This window comes from Schistocerca piceifrons, chromosome 5 (genome assembly GCF_021461385.2).
Source record: "Schistocerca piceifrons isolate TAMUIC-IGC-003096 chromosome 5, iqSchPice1.1, whole genome shotgun sequence".
NCBI classification, from domain to species: Eukaryota; Metazoa; Arthropoda; class Insecta; order Orthoptera; family Acrididae; genus Schistocerca; species Schistocerca piceifrons.
The window spans coordinates 75,940,341-75,958,786 of NC_060142.1; the positions used below are offsets into that span (position 1 = coordinate 75,940,341).

Consider the following 18,446-nt stretch of genomic DNA (forward strand, 5'->3'; position numbering starts at 1 on the left):
GTTCAGTTTCATACATTCCAAGTCACTTCAGTTGGCTTCCCAACAGTATCAAAAAACTGGACACTTCAAGTACGCCTCTCCAAGAGGCTGTGGGAATGGTGGAAAATGCAGTTCAGAAAGTCAGCGTTGTACCAGGTGAAGTAGGTGGTGTAGTTTCCAGTAAACCGCAGTCTGTGTTCAACAAGGGTCCTGGATTCTCAAAATCTCGTTATTTTATCTAGCTTATTTAGTGGTGTTACTTTAGAACAGCCTGAGAATATTGTTTGTAGCACAGTCCCTCTGTATAATTACGCACCATTGACTTATCAATTTGAGCGTTCTTTCTCTATTTTTGAAAACATACTGTCAGACAGAAGACTGTGCATGGCTACAAAACATTTGGAAAATTATATTATAATTAATTGAGCATCCTGTTCCTTTGTGACTTAAAAAACTTGAATAGGAACACTTTTACATAAATAGGAACTACCTGTTATATTTTCTAACAAAAAAATTAAATTTTGTATTTTACATATAATTGCTTCATTACATATTTATGGGCATACAGTATTTCACAAATTTTGTTTATATATTATGTACACATTTCTTAATTTGATATTACATAAAATCTGGGCTCTAGTTATCAGAAATGTCATTACAAAATTGTGACTGACTGCTTTCATATTCCAGGGCATTTCATCCCATCAGCTTGTGCCTCACGATGAGAATTTGGTGCATTACAAATGCTGTGATCTTTCTCAATTTAAAATAAATAAAGGTCAAGTTTACCCACCAGTTCAGAATTTCAAGACTTACTGATACAGTTTCACCTATGGTTGTATACACAGATGAGCCTGAAGTACAAATAACTTTTTTCCCAAGAAAAAAACTCCTCCAAAATGTTAATTTTGGACGATTTTAACTACTTAGCTACTTCAGTGTTTCTACAATCATTTCTGAAACACCTGAAGGATGCATCTTTACACATACTAAGTTTTTTAAGATTTCAGTTGATTTCATGAAGTGATGTGTTCATGATCTCTGAGGCAGTTCCACATTTTAAAAATTTGATAACTAGTGAAGTGAGCAAAGAAGCCTCAAATGATATAAACTGATTAATGATGATTCAATTTATCGACATCATCAGTTTTAATTATAGCTGGTCTAGGTATTGTGTGCATGTACAAGAAAGATGACTGCCTTGCCAGAAGGGAGCACAATGGAAGCTTAACTCTGTGGCCCTCAGGCTGTTCAATAAAACTATGCTTCAACATCTTGAGTGACAGCTTCTGAATGAAGCAAAACAAGAGGTATTGGTTATTCTATCTTGACAATAGTCCTGGGAATATTGTGTGTCAGGGCGCACCAAATAATTAGGCATGTTGACAATAACTGCACCACCCAAATTTGACGAGACCTAGGAACAACTAAAATGTGTTAAAAGCTTCTTTGTTCAGTTAAAAAAAAAGGCTAAATAATTCATTCCCCCAGCCACTCCAAACAGTATCAGGTATTCATGAGAAACAGGCCATATTCTGTTTTATTCATAATTCACCTCATTAATTTAGAGCAGGTCACAAAAAATAATTCACAAATCGTTCTCTCAAAATTACGGTATCAATTCAAACAACACTCATTCCTTCCTTAAACTATTCATTCATGCCCACCCACCTATCTCTTTTCTGTAACAAAATAACCAATACATATCCCCTCTGAGTGACTTACTATTCCTCCAAGGTACACAATAGGTGTTGTCTCTTCCCTCTGATCTATAAGCAGTAATGAAGTTGGCAAGAAATATCTCAGGTTTAAGAACAGACTGCCTTTCTGTTGCTGGAGAAGCAAAATCCAATGGCAATGGAGAACAGTTGGTGACTGCAGACATCTCTCTCTCTCTCTCTCTCTCTCTCTCTCTCTCTCTCTCTCTCTCTCTCTGTGTGTGTGTGTGTGTGTGTGTGTGTGTGTGTGTGTGTGTGTGTGTGTGTGTGTAATAAGTGTACACAGACCACGTTGTTACAAGAAAAGACTTACATGGTGATGTACTTATTCTATTGCCTTCCAAACAGAATCAGCCAAATAAGGAGCATTAATGTCAGAAATACAGGATAAAAATTTATTCTATTTCTTAAATGAACTTTCTGATTATTGGAATGTAAACCCGAAAGTACAATGAACACGAAAGCAAGAAAATAGAAGTAACCATAATTCAATTTTGATTAATGCTGTACATGCAGGCATATGGAACACAGTGATAACACCAAAAGGCACTGCCATTCAGGCACTTCCCACACCAGGCACCCCTCAGTTTTGATCTGTCACCACCTAGATGACACTCATAATCTGGAACCAATTCATGCTTCTTTCATGGAACCTCCAAATAGTGCTCTCCATATGTTTATAGTTATGTCAACCACCACACAGGTCACTGATACATAGAATGTACTACTAGAGCACAAATGGACATCAATACATCAGTTGCAGATGAATGGAAATGCACCTCAAACACACTGCCAGCTGCAGTTGCTGACAGTTTCTGTTCCAGTTCAATAGAAACTGTTGCCTACAGTTCCAGCTGACACGCATCAGCAGCCACCATCATCACTGACCACTGCTACTAATGACTGATTATCAAAAATTAAATGCCAAGTGTTTATGTTATATTCAATTCATAGACAGAAGCCAAATGTTAAATACAGCAGTCCAGACTGAACTACTTTAGACTGGATAGTTCTCTTTCAATCTGTTAGGTCAGACTAGCATGTAGGGCTTTAACCACAGAGCCACACACCATAAATCACTAAAAGCTGAATAACTTCTTTTATTAAATGTTTCCTTTAGTGTTGCTTGTATTACTTGTTTTAGATATAATGCCCTGTGATGACATCTGTTGCCAGTGCCTTGTACAGCAACAAAGTGCCTGTGGTACAGGCTTCACTTCCTGCTAACTTGAATGTTGTGGCTCGAATCTGTTTCGGTGAATACAACAATGAGGTGGTGGTGTTTGGTTTGTGGGGCGCTCAATTGAGTGGTGATAAGTAGAATCCAATCTTTTACACAGTCCAAGTGAGCCATTCTCACGAATGATGATGAAGAAATGAGCATACAACAATAAAAACATATGTGCATGTAAAAGTAGGAATGATCCATTAAGTGTAAATAACAACTGTATACACTGTAAAATATCACCTGTTTATTATGCTGTAATCCGTTATATTTATTCATCAAACTGTACAGTACATTATGTAAATGCCAGTGTAAAATCAAAACATTGAAGGCTTATATCTAATTATACACTACGTATCCATCAGTATGGCAAATTATTGAATGAATGAATAAATGATTCATTCAACCATGCAAGTAATTTGTTACATCAGAGTAAACATACATATTCACCATATGAACTTATTTAAAAAAAACATACCATGTTGTTAACAATGCAATTTTCCTATCATTCCAATTCATAGATACACTAGGGAGTTTGGAGCTAATTAAAAAGCATGCGCTCATCAATGCAGTGACATTGGAAAAATTTACCTTGATTGGCAATGTTCCTGCTACAAACGCCCAACCCCAAATTCTTAGGATCTTTCCACCATCTATCATTTTGATTGGTTTTAGTTGTCTTACAGGATTCACCCTGATATGCACTTCACCACCACCACGTGGGAAGTATCCCCTGTAACGAAAGCAGACATGTGAAAAATAGCTTGATGTAAGTAACTTAAAAGTTCTGTTGGGGAGGGGGGTATCATTAAGTCCGTGTGTGCGCGCCTGCATGCATAAGATATTCAGTTTAATGTAGTACTAACAGGGGCAACAAAATGTTAAGGATAAGCAATACTCCAAGAGTGACTGAGCAGTGCCACTGCATAGTAATCTTATGTAGATAGTGAGGCTCTGGCGCACAAGATACTTGGCACACTGTGAATGGAAGTGCCATACGACGCTAAAGCAGGCTGGTTTTTAATCCCAAAGCACAGCAGAATGCAGCAGATAATATTGTGTAAGAGACTGTTCCGTTTAAGTATCTTCCATGTTGCCCCCACTGCACTGTTGAATTAAATGAAGTGTCATACAGTTTCACAAACTCACACCTGAACTTTGATGTTTCAACCCAACCTAGACCTCTAGCATCACAGGAGGTCAGTCTGTCACAACAACTCGCATTTCAGAAACTAATACAGCCGCAAAGAAAGTACTGTCAGTGATCTGTTATTTTTCTGTGTGTGCACTTATGATGTCGTATGCTAAATCACGTTACAGGGTGAAGTCGACATCCAGGTTTGGTAGGTTCAGTTGAGAAGTGTTTTCTGTTTGCTCTTTAAGAAATGACTGTTTCGTCCTTTGCTCTTAAGGGCTTGTAAGGTGCCAAGCTTATACAAAATTGCCAAGAATAAATAACAGTTAACAACATGCACTGAAGGACACACATGAGCTGGTTTGCATGATGTTTATTCCAAAAGACTACCACAACAAAATATAATAAATTCACGTTTTGGAATTAAGAGGGAACGTCACTCATGGCTGAGTCTTCTATAGAGCAAAGCAGTTCACAGGTTGCAGTATTTGGTGCAGCAACACCTGGTGACTCAAACAGCAAATAGGAGAAGTCACTACAGGGTATCGTTGGAACAATGTTCTTATGAGTGAAATATGTACACATAAAAAGGGGGAGAATCAGGATAAAGACAGACTTGGCTGTCAGACAAAAGAAAATCCTTTCTGAGCACACTTGGAGGTACAGGGATACTATAGCTATCAGGGATAAAGCGATAATATAAGTCGCCTGGCACTCACTAAACCTCACTGGAATGAAACACACTTTATCGCACTTATTAATCCATGTGCCAATACCAGAGGGACGAATCGGGTGTCTGGCATCTCACTTCGCAGAACTGCAACAAAAATCCCTCAAGAGAACACAGCTTGAGGTCAGGGTGTGGAAGACAAGTAGAATTTCTCATGTTGTTTGAACTGTGAGGAAATGCAAAAACTGAATACAAGTGTGTAACCTGCTCCTAACGCCAACTCCAGTGAGGCATGGCAATTAGTGAAACGAACCACATGGTGTTGTGCAATGCAAGCTGGTGAGGGTGTGGCCAGAGAAGTTACCTCATCAGTATGACAGACTGAGGTGGGGGTGGGTGGGGGTTATGACATGGCTCCTGGGAAGCATGGCAGTCCAAGATCTACATGTAGCGGAAGTGACCAGCATGGGTGTTGGAGAAACATGGTGACACACTAGACGGTAGGAGCCCCTCTGATTTTTTTTTTTTTTTGTAGGTGTGGAACATCATCTGCTGCCTGTAATAGGATACCCTCCTCTAACATTACCGTTTTTATAGGAATAACCAATACCATGTGTACTATCGATTTTTGTATAGGTGAACTGAATGAACTTCATATGATTTTGTATACGATGTACTATATTTCAGACTAAAATTTATAAAAAGATATTAATTTGTTACAATTGATATGTACTAATGGTTAAAAATACTCTTCTTTTAGAAATATCTGAAATTATGAAATATCTGGCATACTTAAAATTCATATTATTAATTGCACAATCTAATGCTAATTATTAAATTTATTTCTGATTCATTTATAAAATAATGTTATATCTTGGTGATTATTCTTCTTTTGTCAAGAAAGTTTGTAAACTCCTTTGCTTTGTAAACTCTCTGGAATATTGCAAGTATTGCAGAATTTAAGTAGTAGTGGGCGTGTCTCTGATGGAATCAGACGTATTTGTATGGTTGACACTAACAATGTAATTTGTGGTGTTACAGAAGTGGAAATTGTAAAGATGGTGTGATATCGAAAAATGTGACAAAAAATAAAATTCAAGAGCAAAACAGGCAAATCTTGAAACATAATTCAGATCAACAGGAGCCTACAAAATAAAAATTTCAGCCTCGAGAATGTACCCCTAGGTGTGAGAACTGCAACCAATAACAAGAGAAAATGAAGTAAAAAGTTTTTTCTTTTGTATATCTTATGCCTCTCGAAGCTTTCAAAACTTTTAGAGACAGAGAAATTCAGTGGTGATATGTGGGAGGGTACGATTACATGCTGTTAGTGGAGGAAACTGGAAGGAGTTGCCACACTCTTGCTATTAACAAGCACTAATTAGTCACTGCTGGAGCACTGGTTCCTCTTCGTGTTTTGTTTTTTGTATTAATACTTACTGTGAAAACAAGTATCACACTACACCAATCTGGGTTTGTTCTATTGAATAGGCACATACAAGTGCACTTCCAGAAACATTTTGTTTACAATGAGAATTGACATTCTTCGACGATAGTCACATAAAACCCATGATGAGCAGAACTTGTTTGGGCTGACTCCAAAATAACTGTAAAATGCCACAGAAAATGCACCTGCCAACATGCAGAAGAGATATCTGGTATATCTTTCAGCATGTTTTGAATGTGAGTTCCGCCTGTTAATCTTTTATTATGATCTTAGCTTAATTTTCAAGATCTGTACTGCATACATAACAGGAATACTAACATTTTCCTGCAACCATCAGAAGAAACAATTAAGGTTTAAGAGTTATTGACAATTGATGGTCGACTATAGAGCTAGGAGTAAATTATTTTCCGCTACCTTTCTCTTCAGCAGGTCACAAACAAAATATGCTTTAACATAAAGAAGGAAATATATTGGTATTCTACCTACCCTACCCCTCCTCTTGTTATCATCAAATATGGTGTCCAAGATGACGATTTTGCTAAAATATTCTCACCAAAGTTTACACAAATAGATTCACATTTAGCTCACTGACCATTTTTTATTGTATTCCTCCGACCTGAGAACCATTTTCCTCAATGTGAGTCTTCATTGTTTCATATGAACTTTTGACAAAATTAAACATACAGACAATGACTTCCCTTTAAATACATGCTGCCATTCCAGACCTAAATATCTCTGCCCTACAGCCTGGGTACCCATGGATGCTACAAATGCAACATCAAGCATTTCATATCCCATTGCACTTATGTTTGCATGCAGCAGCACACATTATCTGTATGTGCAAACTCCCTGTGCTTGGAAAAAGCACAAAGGTTTGGAAGTTTAACAGAAATTACTAGTTTTTATGTGTCTTTTAGTCACTAATCATTTTGTCTTTGAAGAACAGTGTTCTGTCACCTCAAGATATTTCTCATCTGATAGTTCACAATCATATCTACTGAAGTAACACAGTACTGAACACCGAAACTTGCTTCTAAGAAACTTGTTGCTGACTACATTACACATAAATATAATAAATGAAAGTGCAAAATAGAAAGCAGACAGCCTTTACAGAGAATTGTAAATCTTCCACTTTTCTCGAGCAGATATGCTCGGTATCACTGGATAAAAATTTTATTTCTTAAACAGAAGTCATAAATTTATTAATCTCTAAAGGAACATGACAAATGTATGGATCCGCAAAGCCAAACAGTGTTACACAAAACAATTCTGGGTGAAGCAATCCATATTTGATCTATGGCAATTTGAAATCTTGCAGTTACTGAAAGCACTGCATGAGGAACAATTGCCAAATAGTTTCAATTGCTCTTGCAGATTAGTAAGTATTACCTTCTTAAAAGTTTGTAGTCGAATGTTGCCCCAAACCTCTCTAACAGTGGTCTGAAAACCTGTAAAAATAAAAAAAATACTTAACTCCTCTTTAATGACAACTGATATTGGGAAAAAACTTTCCACATTAGTATATCTGTTACTAAATGGTAGGGTGGGCCTTATCTGATGGTTACATAAAAATGTCAAATGATATGAATGTACACCCCATCCCCTTTTTGGCATGTTTTGAAAATGTGCAAAGTTTCATTACAATTTTTTAGTATTAAGCCATGCTGCATTGGACTTCAATATCTATATAAGATTTAAATACTAGTGAAAGTGTTTTTTTGTGTTGCTATAAACAACTGAAATCAACCTATGTATGTTTTGCATATATGCTTAAATATATTTAAATGGGAGAAATTTAAGTATTACTATATAACAGACCATAACAAATGTGTGAATGTTGTATAAATCAATACTAGTTTAATCACAACTTTCCTTTCAGTTTCTTTTTACAATCAGGTTATTGTCTCTAGTGATCTTGCAGACATCACAAAATGAATTATTTTTGTTGTTCATCATCTGTTAATAGCCCACTGGAGTCTTGCATTAACATCACTCCTCTCTCCACCTGAAGATTTTTCAGCACTCTTTGGCACTAAGGTATCAAGGGTCAGAATCCCAAGAAATACAAACTTTATTTAAGAAATCTAAATTAATGCTTTAATTTTCATTGCGTTCACACTCTTGACTGAAATAAACTCATCAATTTTCTTGGCTGAAATAATAGAGAGATTCTAAGCACAGTCTGCCAGTAAACATGTTGATACATTCCAAAAAGCCTATGCCAAAGAACTAACTTACATTTATAAAATAACATTAAGCCAAAAATTAGACTTACCAAACATTTTGTAACTGCAACTGGTGAAACAGTACCTCCTTTCCGTCCACAAAGCTTCCTATTGTAGATTTCTAACAATATATGTTTTCGCAACATTATCAGACAGAGATAACACTCAAATCTCTTCATTTAAATACCACATGTGCTGATAAAACATCTTTAGAGTACTCTAAAAAACCATTGCATTTACTTTTTTGTACAGTTTTGTCATTCATAGGTGCACTGACTGATGATGAACTCTGAAACTACTATTTTTCATACACTTTTACAACAGTATTTTTCAGGCAATCCAATTCACTAACACTGATGGATAGATGAGAATGAAAAAGGAACGTTTTCAATGAATAAATTCCTTTGGTCATCCACCTTGCATGATGCAAAGCTGCAGGTGGTCTTACTTGTACTGGGTGGTTATAATTAAAGTGCAGCTACTCACAGAGATCCAGTGCGGGCTGTAATTATTGTATGGCAGTGAAACTTGGTATATATTCTAAAGCGTTAATGCTGAACTAATGTATGCCAGAAAAAAATTAGTTCCAATTTTGGCCTTAAGGTGCAAATATGGTGCTATGAATGTGAGAAAGATTTATATAAATGTTTCCGTATTTAACAGATTAGGAATGGGACATGTGCAGAAAAGGTCAAACAAGTAAGAATGGCACAACATTGATTGCATTATTAACCACTGCTTACACAATTTGTTCAATATGAGCACCGGAGATGTTGATAAGATGATGTACAGTACCAGATTAGCACCTTATGGCCACAATAGTAACATTTTTTTTTTTTTAGTGTAAATCGGTTTTGCATTACTCCACTATCGCATCTACCAAGTTTTGCTGCCATACGATAATTACAGCCCACACTGGATCACGTTCACCATTGTCCCCAGAAACATGATGCACATTTGAATGAGTTCAAAGTAATCATTTTTCAGGTATTGTTCTTTTAGCAGTTTCAGAAAAATTTTAATGCTTTGTCATTTTCAACATCGCTGAAACCATCATGTAAATGTTATCTTCATAACTTGCTTTTACATTACATTCACTTTTCTCCAAGTTTCTTGAAACTAGAACGACCTGAGTAGGATGCAGTTGTGTCATAACAAAGAATTTGAACTTTTTCGTACAGTCCTCAAGTTTATGACATTCCAAACTGCCCATGACTATTCTTCCCCACTAGAATTCAGTAATGCAGACACACGATTTCCGTAATCATCTGCAAAGCTGATGACCTAAGCCTCACACAATGGAAGAGGGAGTGAAACTTAATTACTAGTAAATGAAATCCAGCTAGCTTTTTTGTTCTCCTAAAGAATGCAATGACAATGTGCACAACTGTTTTTAACGAATATAGTTTGCCATATTAGGATCCTGGGGCACTAAGAGTAACACCTGTAAGGCATTCCTGGACATCATAACGGGGGGAATGTGGTTTGTCGAAGGTTGCCACGGAGGAGTCTGCCTTAGAAAGCGTCAATTGGGTTTACACGGAGGGAGGGGGGGCGTGTGGGGGAGGGGAGGGGCGTGTGGGGCACAGGGAGGGTGGGAGGGGGAGGGGAGGGGGGAATCGTAGGAAAATAAGTACATTATCTGGGTGGTGAAGGACAGAAGTACATTATCTGGGTGGTGAAGGACAGAAGTACATTATCTGGGTGGTGAAGGACAGAAGTACATTATCTGGGTGGTGAAGGACAGAAGTACATTATCTGGGTGGTGAAGGACAGAAGTACATTGTCTGGGTGGTGAAGGACAGAAGTACATTATCTGGGTGGTGAAGGACAGAAGTACATTATCTGGGTGGTGATGGACAGAAGAAAAAACGTATGGTGAGGCAATGGGAAACGTCTTAGTCAAGCTTTAAGCGCCAGAATTGCGAAAGTGCAGGATATGCTGATGAGAGACTTTGAACCTGCATAGCTCAGGCAATGTTGCGCTGTTAAGGGAGTATCCAACTGACCTATGTAGCGAAGCAGCTGTTGGAGAGTCATTTGCATTGTGTTGTGCAACACGTTTGGCAACTGGATAATCAAGTTTGTGGTTTGTCACAGTTTGGCATTCAAGCAAGTGAATAATTGGTTACTTGTCATGCCCACATAGAATGCTGCACATTAATTGCAGCGTAACATGGATGCTTTACATGTGGCCCTGCCTTTTCTTTGGTACGAGAACAGTTTGTGGCTAGTTAACAGGGTTACTGATGTCAGAGGAAGAGATGACATGCGAATTCTCTTTATAGAAGATCTGAATAGAATATTGTCTGTCAATGAAGGCTCTTGTAAGATTATCAGTTCATTTCGACAACTGCAGCTAGATCTACATCACACTCCACAAGCCACCTAATGGTGTGTATACTTTTTGTACAACTAACTGAGCCCTCCAACCCTCTTCCACTTACAAATAGCACGTGTGAAGAATGATTGACTGTACACATCTGTATTAGCTCTAATTTCTTGATTTTCTCCTCATGGTCAATACGCGAGATGTATGCGGGGGGAAGTAATATGTTGTCTCTTGCTGAAAAGTGTTCTCTCAAAATTTCAGTAATAAATGGCTCCACAAAACCTCTCTTGTAATGTCTGCCAATGGAGTTTCTTGAGCAACTCTGTAATGCTCTCGCAGTAGCTAAACAATCCTATGAAAAAAAAGTGTCACTCTTTGTTGGATCTTCTCTCTCTCTCTCTCTCTCTCTCTCTCCTGTCAGTTCCAGCTGGTAGGGACCACAGAGAGAAGAACAATATTCCAGAATCGGCAAAACAAATGCTTTATAAGCTACTTCCTTTGTGGATGAGTTACATTTCTGAAGACTTTTCCTATGAATCTCAGTCTGGTATCTGCTTTTCCCACAATTGGTTTTATGTGATCGTTCCACTGAAGGTCGTTCTGGTTAGTTACTTGTAGAAATTTTGTGGTAGATACTGTTTCCAGCAATTTGCATTCAATAGTGTAGTTGGACAGTAGTGAATATCCTGTTGTCCCCTGCATATGTGGCAGTAACAGGTAGCAAGGGTTTATGGAACAGACTTTGACAGCTGTTGAAGTGAAGGTACTGTTGGTGGTTGGTGCACTTGATATGAATGGACATATTTGTGGAACCATCTGAGAGGTGGAGACCACCATCTATGAAGGCATCTCTTTGGGCTGAGAAGGAGCAGGCGAAGCAGATCTGGGAGTACGTGTTAAGGATTGGAGAAAGGAGTAAATGTTGGCCCTGCCATGAGATCAGATTATGAAAATGTCATTAATGAATCTGAAGCAGACAACTGTCTTAGGCTACAACAGTATAGCAACGAAGCCTCCTGATGGCCCATAAGTAAGATGGTGCCATGTGAGTACCCATGGCAGAGGACCACATATTTGTTTATATTATGTTGGTGCATAAGCTCATAGTGTTTTTGGATAGAGCACAGCAGGAAAATGGTTCTCTCATTTTATGGAGGATTGTTTTAACATTAGTGACTCTCCACATTTACGAATACCTTCAGGATGTGAATATCATTTAAACACATTAATCCACAATGAGCCATGTCAGTGTACTCAAGAACTGGAAAATGTGATGAACTGTAATCATTCCACCACTGTGCAACATCTGCTTGCAATGCGGAATGTTTAAGATTTGGGGTATGGGTATCGCATGCTCTAAGCCATAATCGTAAAAATTAACGGGTGGCAGTATGTGCATCTCTGCTTGCTTGTCATCAATTGGCTTGTGTATCATTACTGGTCGGGAAAGAAGGGAATGTTTGAGCCCTAACAAAGCAGCAACTCCCCACACAAACAGCTGTGCACACCCACAAAAGATAACATTGTGCATTTGGTGGAACAGCGACAGTGTGATATACTACGAATTGCGTGCCCCAGTTGTAAACATCACTGCTGACACTTATTGTAAACAATTTAGGCATCTCGCAGATGCGATCGATGAACAACAACTAGGACAACTGTGTGAAATGATGCTACTCCATAGCAAAGCCTGCCCACATTCTGCTAGACTGACGAAAAACACTAAACAGGAACTGTGTTGGGAAGTTCTTCCACACCCACCTTATTCACCTGACCTTGCGCCCTCAGATTTTCATCTTTTCCGCTCCCTATTGAACAACCTTCAAGAAATTTCCTTTGCAGGTGAAAATGCACTCTGAACATGGCCCGACGAGTTCTTTGCCTCAAAACCACACAATTTCTACAGTCACGGAATTGAAAGTTTACAACAGTGTTGACAGACAGTTGTAAATAGTGGAGGGGAATGTAATTGACATAATTGATGATTAAATTCTCTGTTATGAGTATCTGTTGTGTTTATTAAAATTATGGAAAAACACCTCAAAATCATTCACCAACCTAATAAACTTGGCCTTGAAAAGTGAAATAATTGTGGGTCAGGAAGTTGTTGGCTAGGAGGATTACGGAAGAGATGGTAGGTTCGGTATCAGGATGACGGTGCAAAAGGTAGCATGGGGTATGGTGTTTAGGATGTCGCATTCACTATGACCAACAAAAGGAACTAATGGTAATGAGACAAGAAATACCGAAAATTGCCAAATTGCGGCAGAACACAAACTTGACATCCAGTTGTTGAACATGCTGCACACAACAACGACGACAAACAGCTGCTTTAATACACCCTTTGGATACTCCATTCCAGCTTAAGTTTCTCTAAACTACGCAGGTAGGAATTTTTACTCCAGTATAACCTGTGCTCTTGCAATCCCCCTGGCCTAAACCTCCACTAACTTCTTTCTCACTGCCTCACCTTTTCCCTTCTCTCTACACCCCGTGCTGGTTTTTCCACAACTCTCGTCCACCTCCCCTTATTCATATAAGCTAACTCTCTCTCTCTCTCTCTCTCTCTCTCTCTCTCTCTCTCTCTCTCTCTCTCTCTCTCTCTCTCTCCCCCCCCCCTCCCTCTCCCTTTTTTCCATTACCCTCCCACTTTTTCTCCTCTCTGCTCCCTTTTCATCAGCACCTTCCTCTCCATCCTCTGCCTCTCTCTACCCCTATGCTCTATTCTCTGAACTCCTTTCATCTTGTTGTGCAGCTGTTGTGTCTTGTGTCTTCTGGTGAAACATGTGCCTCACAGTACGATGCTACTCCCTCCCCACCTCCATCTACTGGCAACTGCTTTCAATAATCGATATTCGGTAATCAGCCTCACTGCTAGCACAGGCATCTACATTTGGATGTCTGTGTGGTTGTGTATGTAAATGTGTAATCTTACTAGAAAAAGAGTAAGGACTCAAAAGCTGTTTTCTATTACAGGGTGTATACACAGATAAGAGGGAAAAAAAATTCCAGGGGAAAACACTTTTTCCTGGCTGAAAATACATTATACTATCGGTGGAAGTACAAACTTTCTATTTTAAGTGACAACATACTTTCCCTCAGAGCTGTAAAACTTAACAATTCTTTGAATGGTAAAGGTTTTATACCCTGGCATCGAACTTCCCGGAGCTAAGAAATGACCACCTCCCACACTAAAGAGAAAAACCCACATTTTGTAAAAATCTTTGATGCATGTTAACATGTACACTGCATATTTCCTGTGTTATGAAAATATAAATATGAATTCCACCAAATACAGCACGGCAGCTTCTGAAGCACTGGAATCAAGATTGTGACGCGCTTTTCCTGGCCAATCATTGTTGATGTCACATGATCTCGCCAACCAATGACAATAGATATTCCGAGCATAGGACTTGTAAAAATCACTGCAACAGGTGAATATTTCTATCAAGCATGATTACAAATTTCACTGCTGTGCATCAAACATTTCGTGGGTTATCTGACTGAATAAATGATCCAAGCAATGGAAACTTGAAGTAGGAATATTAAAAATGTAGGAAAAGGTAGAACTCTACTTACTGTAAAGAGGACATGTTAAGTTGCAGACAGGCACATTAAAAGACACTTACACTTCAGCTACAGCCTTCATCAATAAAAGATAAACCCACCATACATACACAGAAGCAGGCACACCTCACACACCCATGACCGCCGCCTCCATCAGCTCTGACCCATGCTGCTGGAGTTGGTGGTCATGTGCGTGTGGTGTGTGTGTGTGTGTGTGTGTGTGTGTGTTTTGCTGATGAATGCTATGGCTAAAAGCTTTGTGTAAGAGTGTTAATTATGCCTGCCTGGAACTTAACATGTCTTCTTTACAGTAAGTAGGTATATATCTTTCCCTAAATTGTTGAATAAATGTTCCGTTCAGCACTTCGATTTTTCCACAGAATAGCCAGTTTTGTGTGAAATTGCTCAAGAATGCATCTCACAGTTTTTAAGGATAATTATACTTTCTGCTATCATTATTATGTGATTTGTAATTTATGCAAAAACTAAAATAGATGTGAAAAATGAACATTAAAGCTTGGCCTTCTTTAGTGTGTGTTACCCTTTAAGAAACGTCAAACACAAATGTGCCCTAAGAATTTTAAATAATGGCATAAATGGCTGGTCTTCGGGTCCCAACATTTTTCTAAGTTGCTGGTCCTCAAAGTGTTAAGTTTTGAATGAGAGTCAAGTGCTCTGCAATTTAAGAAATTCATTGAATGTTTTCACACATAACATAACTTATCTTTCATAAGAGGAAATTTACTTTGAAAATACCACTTCTCAAACCCCCTCCCCCTTCCCAATTGTTTTTCTGTGAATCATTAGAAATGTAAACAGTTGTGTTGTCACACGCATCAAAGCCATTTGTTGTTAAGAGGTATTTCATAGTCTTCGTCCTACAGCCTTTTACACATTTTGCTGCCGGCAGATGCTTGTGTGTGCATTGTTTTGTTGTTGTAAATGGTCCATTTTCTTTGCAACTAAAGTTTTATTTTAGTGTTATTCACTCATTTATGTCTTATTGCCACAGTATTATGCTAAGTAGTATTCTAGAGTAAAATTCTTTGTTAGAACATCAGTTCTTACCAGTCAAAATTACAAAAATTTATCTGAAAACAAATGATGGAAAATTCCTGGAATTCTAAAAAAAAAAAATTCCCAGGTTTTTCCTGGATGAAAAAATTTCTCTCTCCTGGATTTCCTGGGGCATATATATCCTGTTATGTGTTTCTGCGTGCCACACACTATTCCTTTATGGAGAAGTGGTTGCCTTTTGTTCATTTTATGCATATTATCTACCAATTTTGATCTATGGATCAAATTGTTGGACTTGGAAACCGAAATATCCGAGTGGAATACAACCAACTGAGATGCACTTTCTAAATGGGATTCCTGGGTAAGACAAGAAGGGACAAGATACAAAATTAAACAATACTAAACATGCTTCAGATCAATCCCCTAAAAGAAAATTATGGATGGAAATTGGCTGAACTGATTTAGCCACATTAAAAGAATTGTAAAAGGAAGATTATCACGATGAAGTGGACAGAATCTGGAAGAAGACAGACTGGAAGATCATGAACAGATGGAGAGACCTGGTGAAAGATGATCCAAACTGGACCACAATGGAAGAAAATGCTGAATGACAGTTTTAACAGGTCAGCCTCACACGAGGATGACCTATTAAAATTTTGGAATCTCTAAATACATACTCCTGATTAAATTTCACATAACCATCCAAATCCCACGCCACTTTCCTTAATTTTGACCCCATCTTCACTGAGCCTCAGCTACACAATTCTGTTCACATTAAACCTGCTATGAAACAACAGTATTCACATTTTGATAGCTGCCATATCTTCAATATCAAACATTCCCTCACATACAGCCAGGCAAACATATTTTCTCTGATGCAGACTCTTTGCAACAATACACTGCCATTCTCACCTCAGCCATCATAGGATATAATTACCCCACCAGCCTACTTCAAAAGCAAATTTCCCAGTCCACCATATCCAACCCAGGTACCAGTGATTCCTCCAAAAAAACAACTTAGGAGTACACCACTAGTCTCTCAGTACTACCCTGGTCTGGAATGTATTAATCAGCTACTACAATAAGGCTATGACTCCTTAAGATCATGTCCTGAAACAAGGTCCTTTCTGTCGAACATTTTGCTCACCACACATCTGCCATATCCTGATCAGATCCTATGCTCCTCCTCCACTCATTTCCCTGTGGTTTCTACCCCTCTGACAGTCCTCCCCCCCCCCCCCCCCCCCCCGTAAGACTTGCCCTATGCACCCTTCTACCACAACCTATACTAGAACTGTAACTGGCAAAACATTATCAAAGGGAGAGCTACATGTGGAATGACACACGCCATGTACCACCTGTTATGTAAGTATGTGTCAGCCTTCTACATCAGTATTACTACCACCAAGTCATCAGATAGGATGAATGGTCGTAGAAGGTTTATACTGGCAACACACAATATCCTATCGCAGTGCATGCTCTACAACACGATAGTCATGATACTGCTGCCTGTTTCATCCCATGTGCCATCTGGATTATTCTGACACCAGTTTCTCAGAACTAAATAGGTGGGAACTGGTGTTACAAAATGTCCTTGGATCTCGTCACCCACCTGACCTAACGTTCTCAGTATTTATTTTCAGTAGGTCTTCTTTGCTGACCTGTCAATCCCCACCTCCCATCCCACCTGTCTACTATGTATAATGCACTTTGCTTTCTGCTCTTATTAACACTTGCACAATGCTTTGTCAGTAATCTCCTACCTCATTACCCTGCCTTCCATCTTCAAGCTCTCAGGCTTTCAAATCTCATCTGGTACAGTGCCAATTATCAGTTTTTCCTTCTCACCCCATCTGGTTCTGGATGACTTTTCTGCAAGTTTCCTTATTTACTTGACTGTGCCAGACCCTTTATTTCATCACTCTTCCTTCCCCTTCAACCTTTCTGTCAGAAGGGAGAGCCACTGACTCCGAAAGCTTGCACACTTCTGTAGCTTCTGTGAGTATTTTCTCCTGCTGCTGCTCGGAGAGCAGATTTTTCTACTGATTTATTTTGTATCACATGTGGAAAATGTATTCACTTTAATGTCTCCAGAATAAGTTCTGTCGTAATGTCAACTTACCTCAGTGGTATAGTCAAATTGAGGCGCCATCTCAGCGTTGGTCCCTCCTCTCAACTGAAGAATGGTAGTAGTTGATGAGAACAAAGCACACGGCAATGCCACCTGAATCAGCAGACCAACACTCCTGCAATGGCATTCATCTGTACCAATGTCCTTTAGCTCTGACTATGAAATTCAATACACTTAAATGAAATCTGATAATTCAGCTTCCAGACCTAGGCATAAATTTAAAAACACTCCAAGACACATTTCACACTTGTCCAGCAGCCCTCTACACAGTACCGTGCACACGGCCATGGTATGGACAGCCCAACACAGCCTTTCATATCTACATGGTATGAGCCGTTGCCATCCAAACAGCAAACAGCACTCGTGGAACTGCTGAGCACTCCCATTGCAATGAAAATCTGCCATTTCACTAGCATTGTGACCCGTGGGGTAGTTTCTTAGGGAACATTGATGCCTTCACATCTTTCTGCCACAGCATGGAGGACTGAGGCCACAACAAGGTGCAGATCAGTTAATCTGTTCTAAGGTTATTTGGCGTTCTTTTTGTTTTCATAACTTCTCGTAGGCCTACATTCAAAAATGGACATCAAGCAATTAATTTCTGTAATAGAAAAATGGCCAGTTTTATGGGACAAAAGCCTAGAAAATTATAAGGATAGATTTCATAAGAAATTGCGTGGATCAGTGTACTCAAGGTATTAAGTGGATCATTTCATACCATGAATACAGTAATGTTGGTTGGTTGGTTGGTTGAGGTTTAAGGGACCAAACAGCAAGGTCATCAGTCCCTTGTTTCAAATACGGGCCATTCCGCTAATGGGACAACTCAGTAAAGTCAGAACAATAAAACGGAAAAAGGGAAAAAATGTAAAAAGGCAGTCATGTTGTCATTGGTAAAAAACAAAATGAGGGGAGTCGGCAAGAGAACGAACCCAACACTATGCTGAAGCAGCATAGGCAAGACCACCTGTGACTTAAAAGGTACAACTGCTAGAATGTA

At 38.8% G+C, this 18,446-nt stretch overlaps 1 protein-coding gene and 1 non-coding gene across 2 annotated transcripts in view; both read right to left on the reverse strand.

Annotated features, from left to right (window-relative positions):
* Window positions 1-18,446, reverse strand: part of LOC124798599 (RNA 3'-terminal phosphate cyclase) — a 94,344-nt gene that overhangs the window by 21,030 nt on the left and 54,868 nt on the right. The window contains exons 4-6 of the mRNA XM_047262067.1: window positions 17,438-17,561; window positions 7,564-7,622; window positions 3,514-3,655 (exon numbers count right to left, since the gene is read on the reverse strand). Coding sequence (XP_047118023.1) covers window positions 3,514-3,655; window positions 7,564-7,622; window positions 17,438-17,561 — 325 coding nt within the window. The remainder of the gene's footprint in view (window positions 1-3,513; window positions 3,656-7,563; window positions 7,623-17,437; window positions 17,562-18,446) is intronic.
* Window positions 7,399-7,525, reverse strand: LOC124799742. The gene has a single exon (XR_007017081.1). It is a non-coding gene; the product is annotated as a small nucleolar RNA SNORA79 (small nucleolar RNA).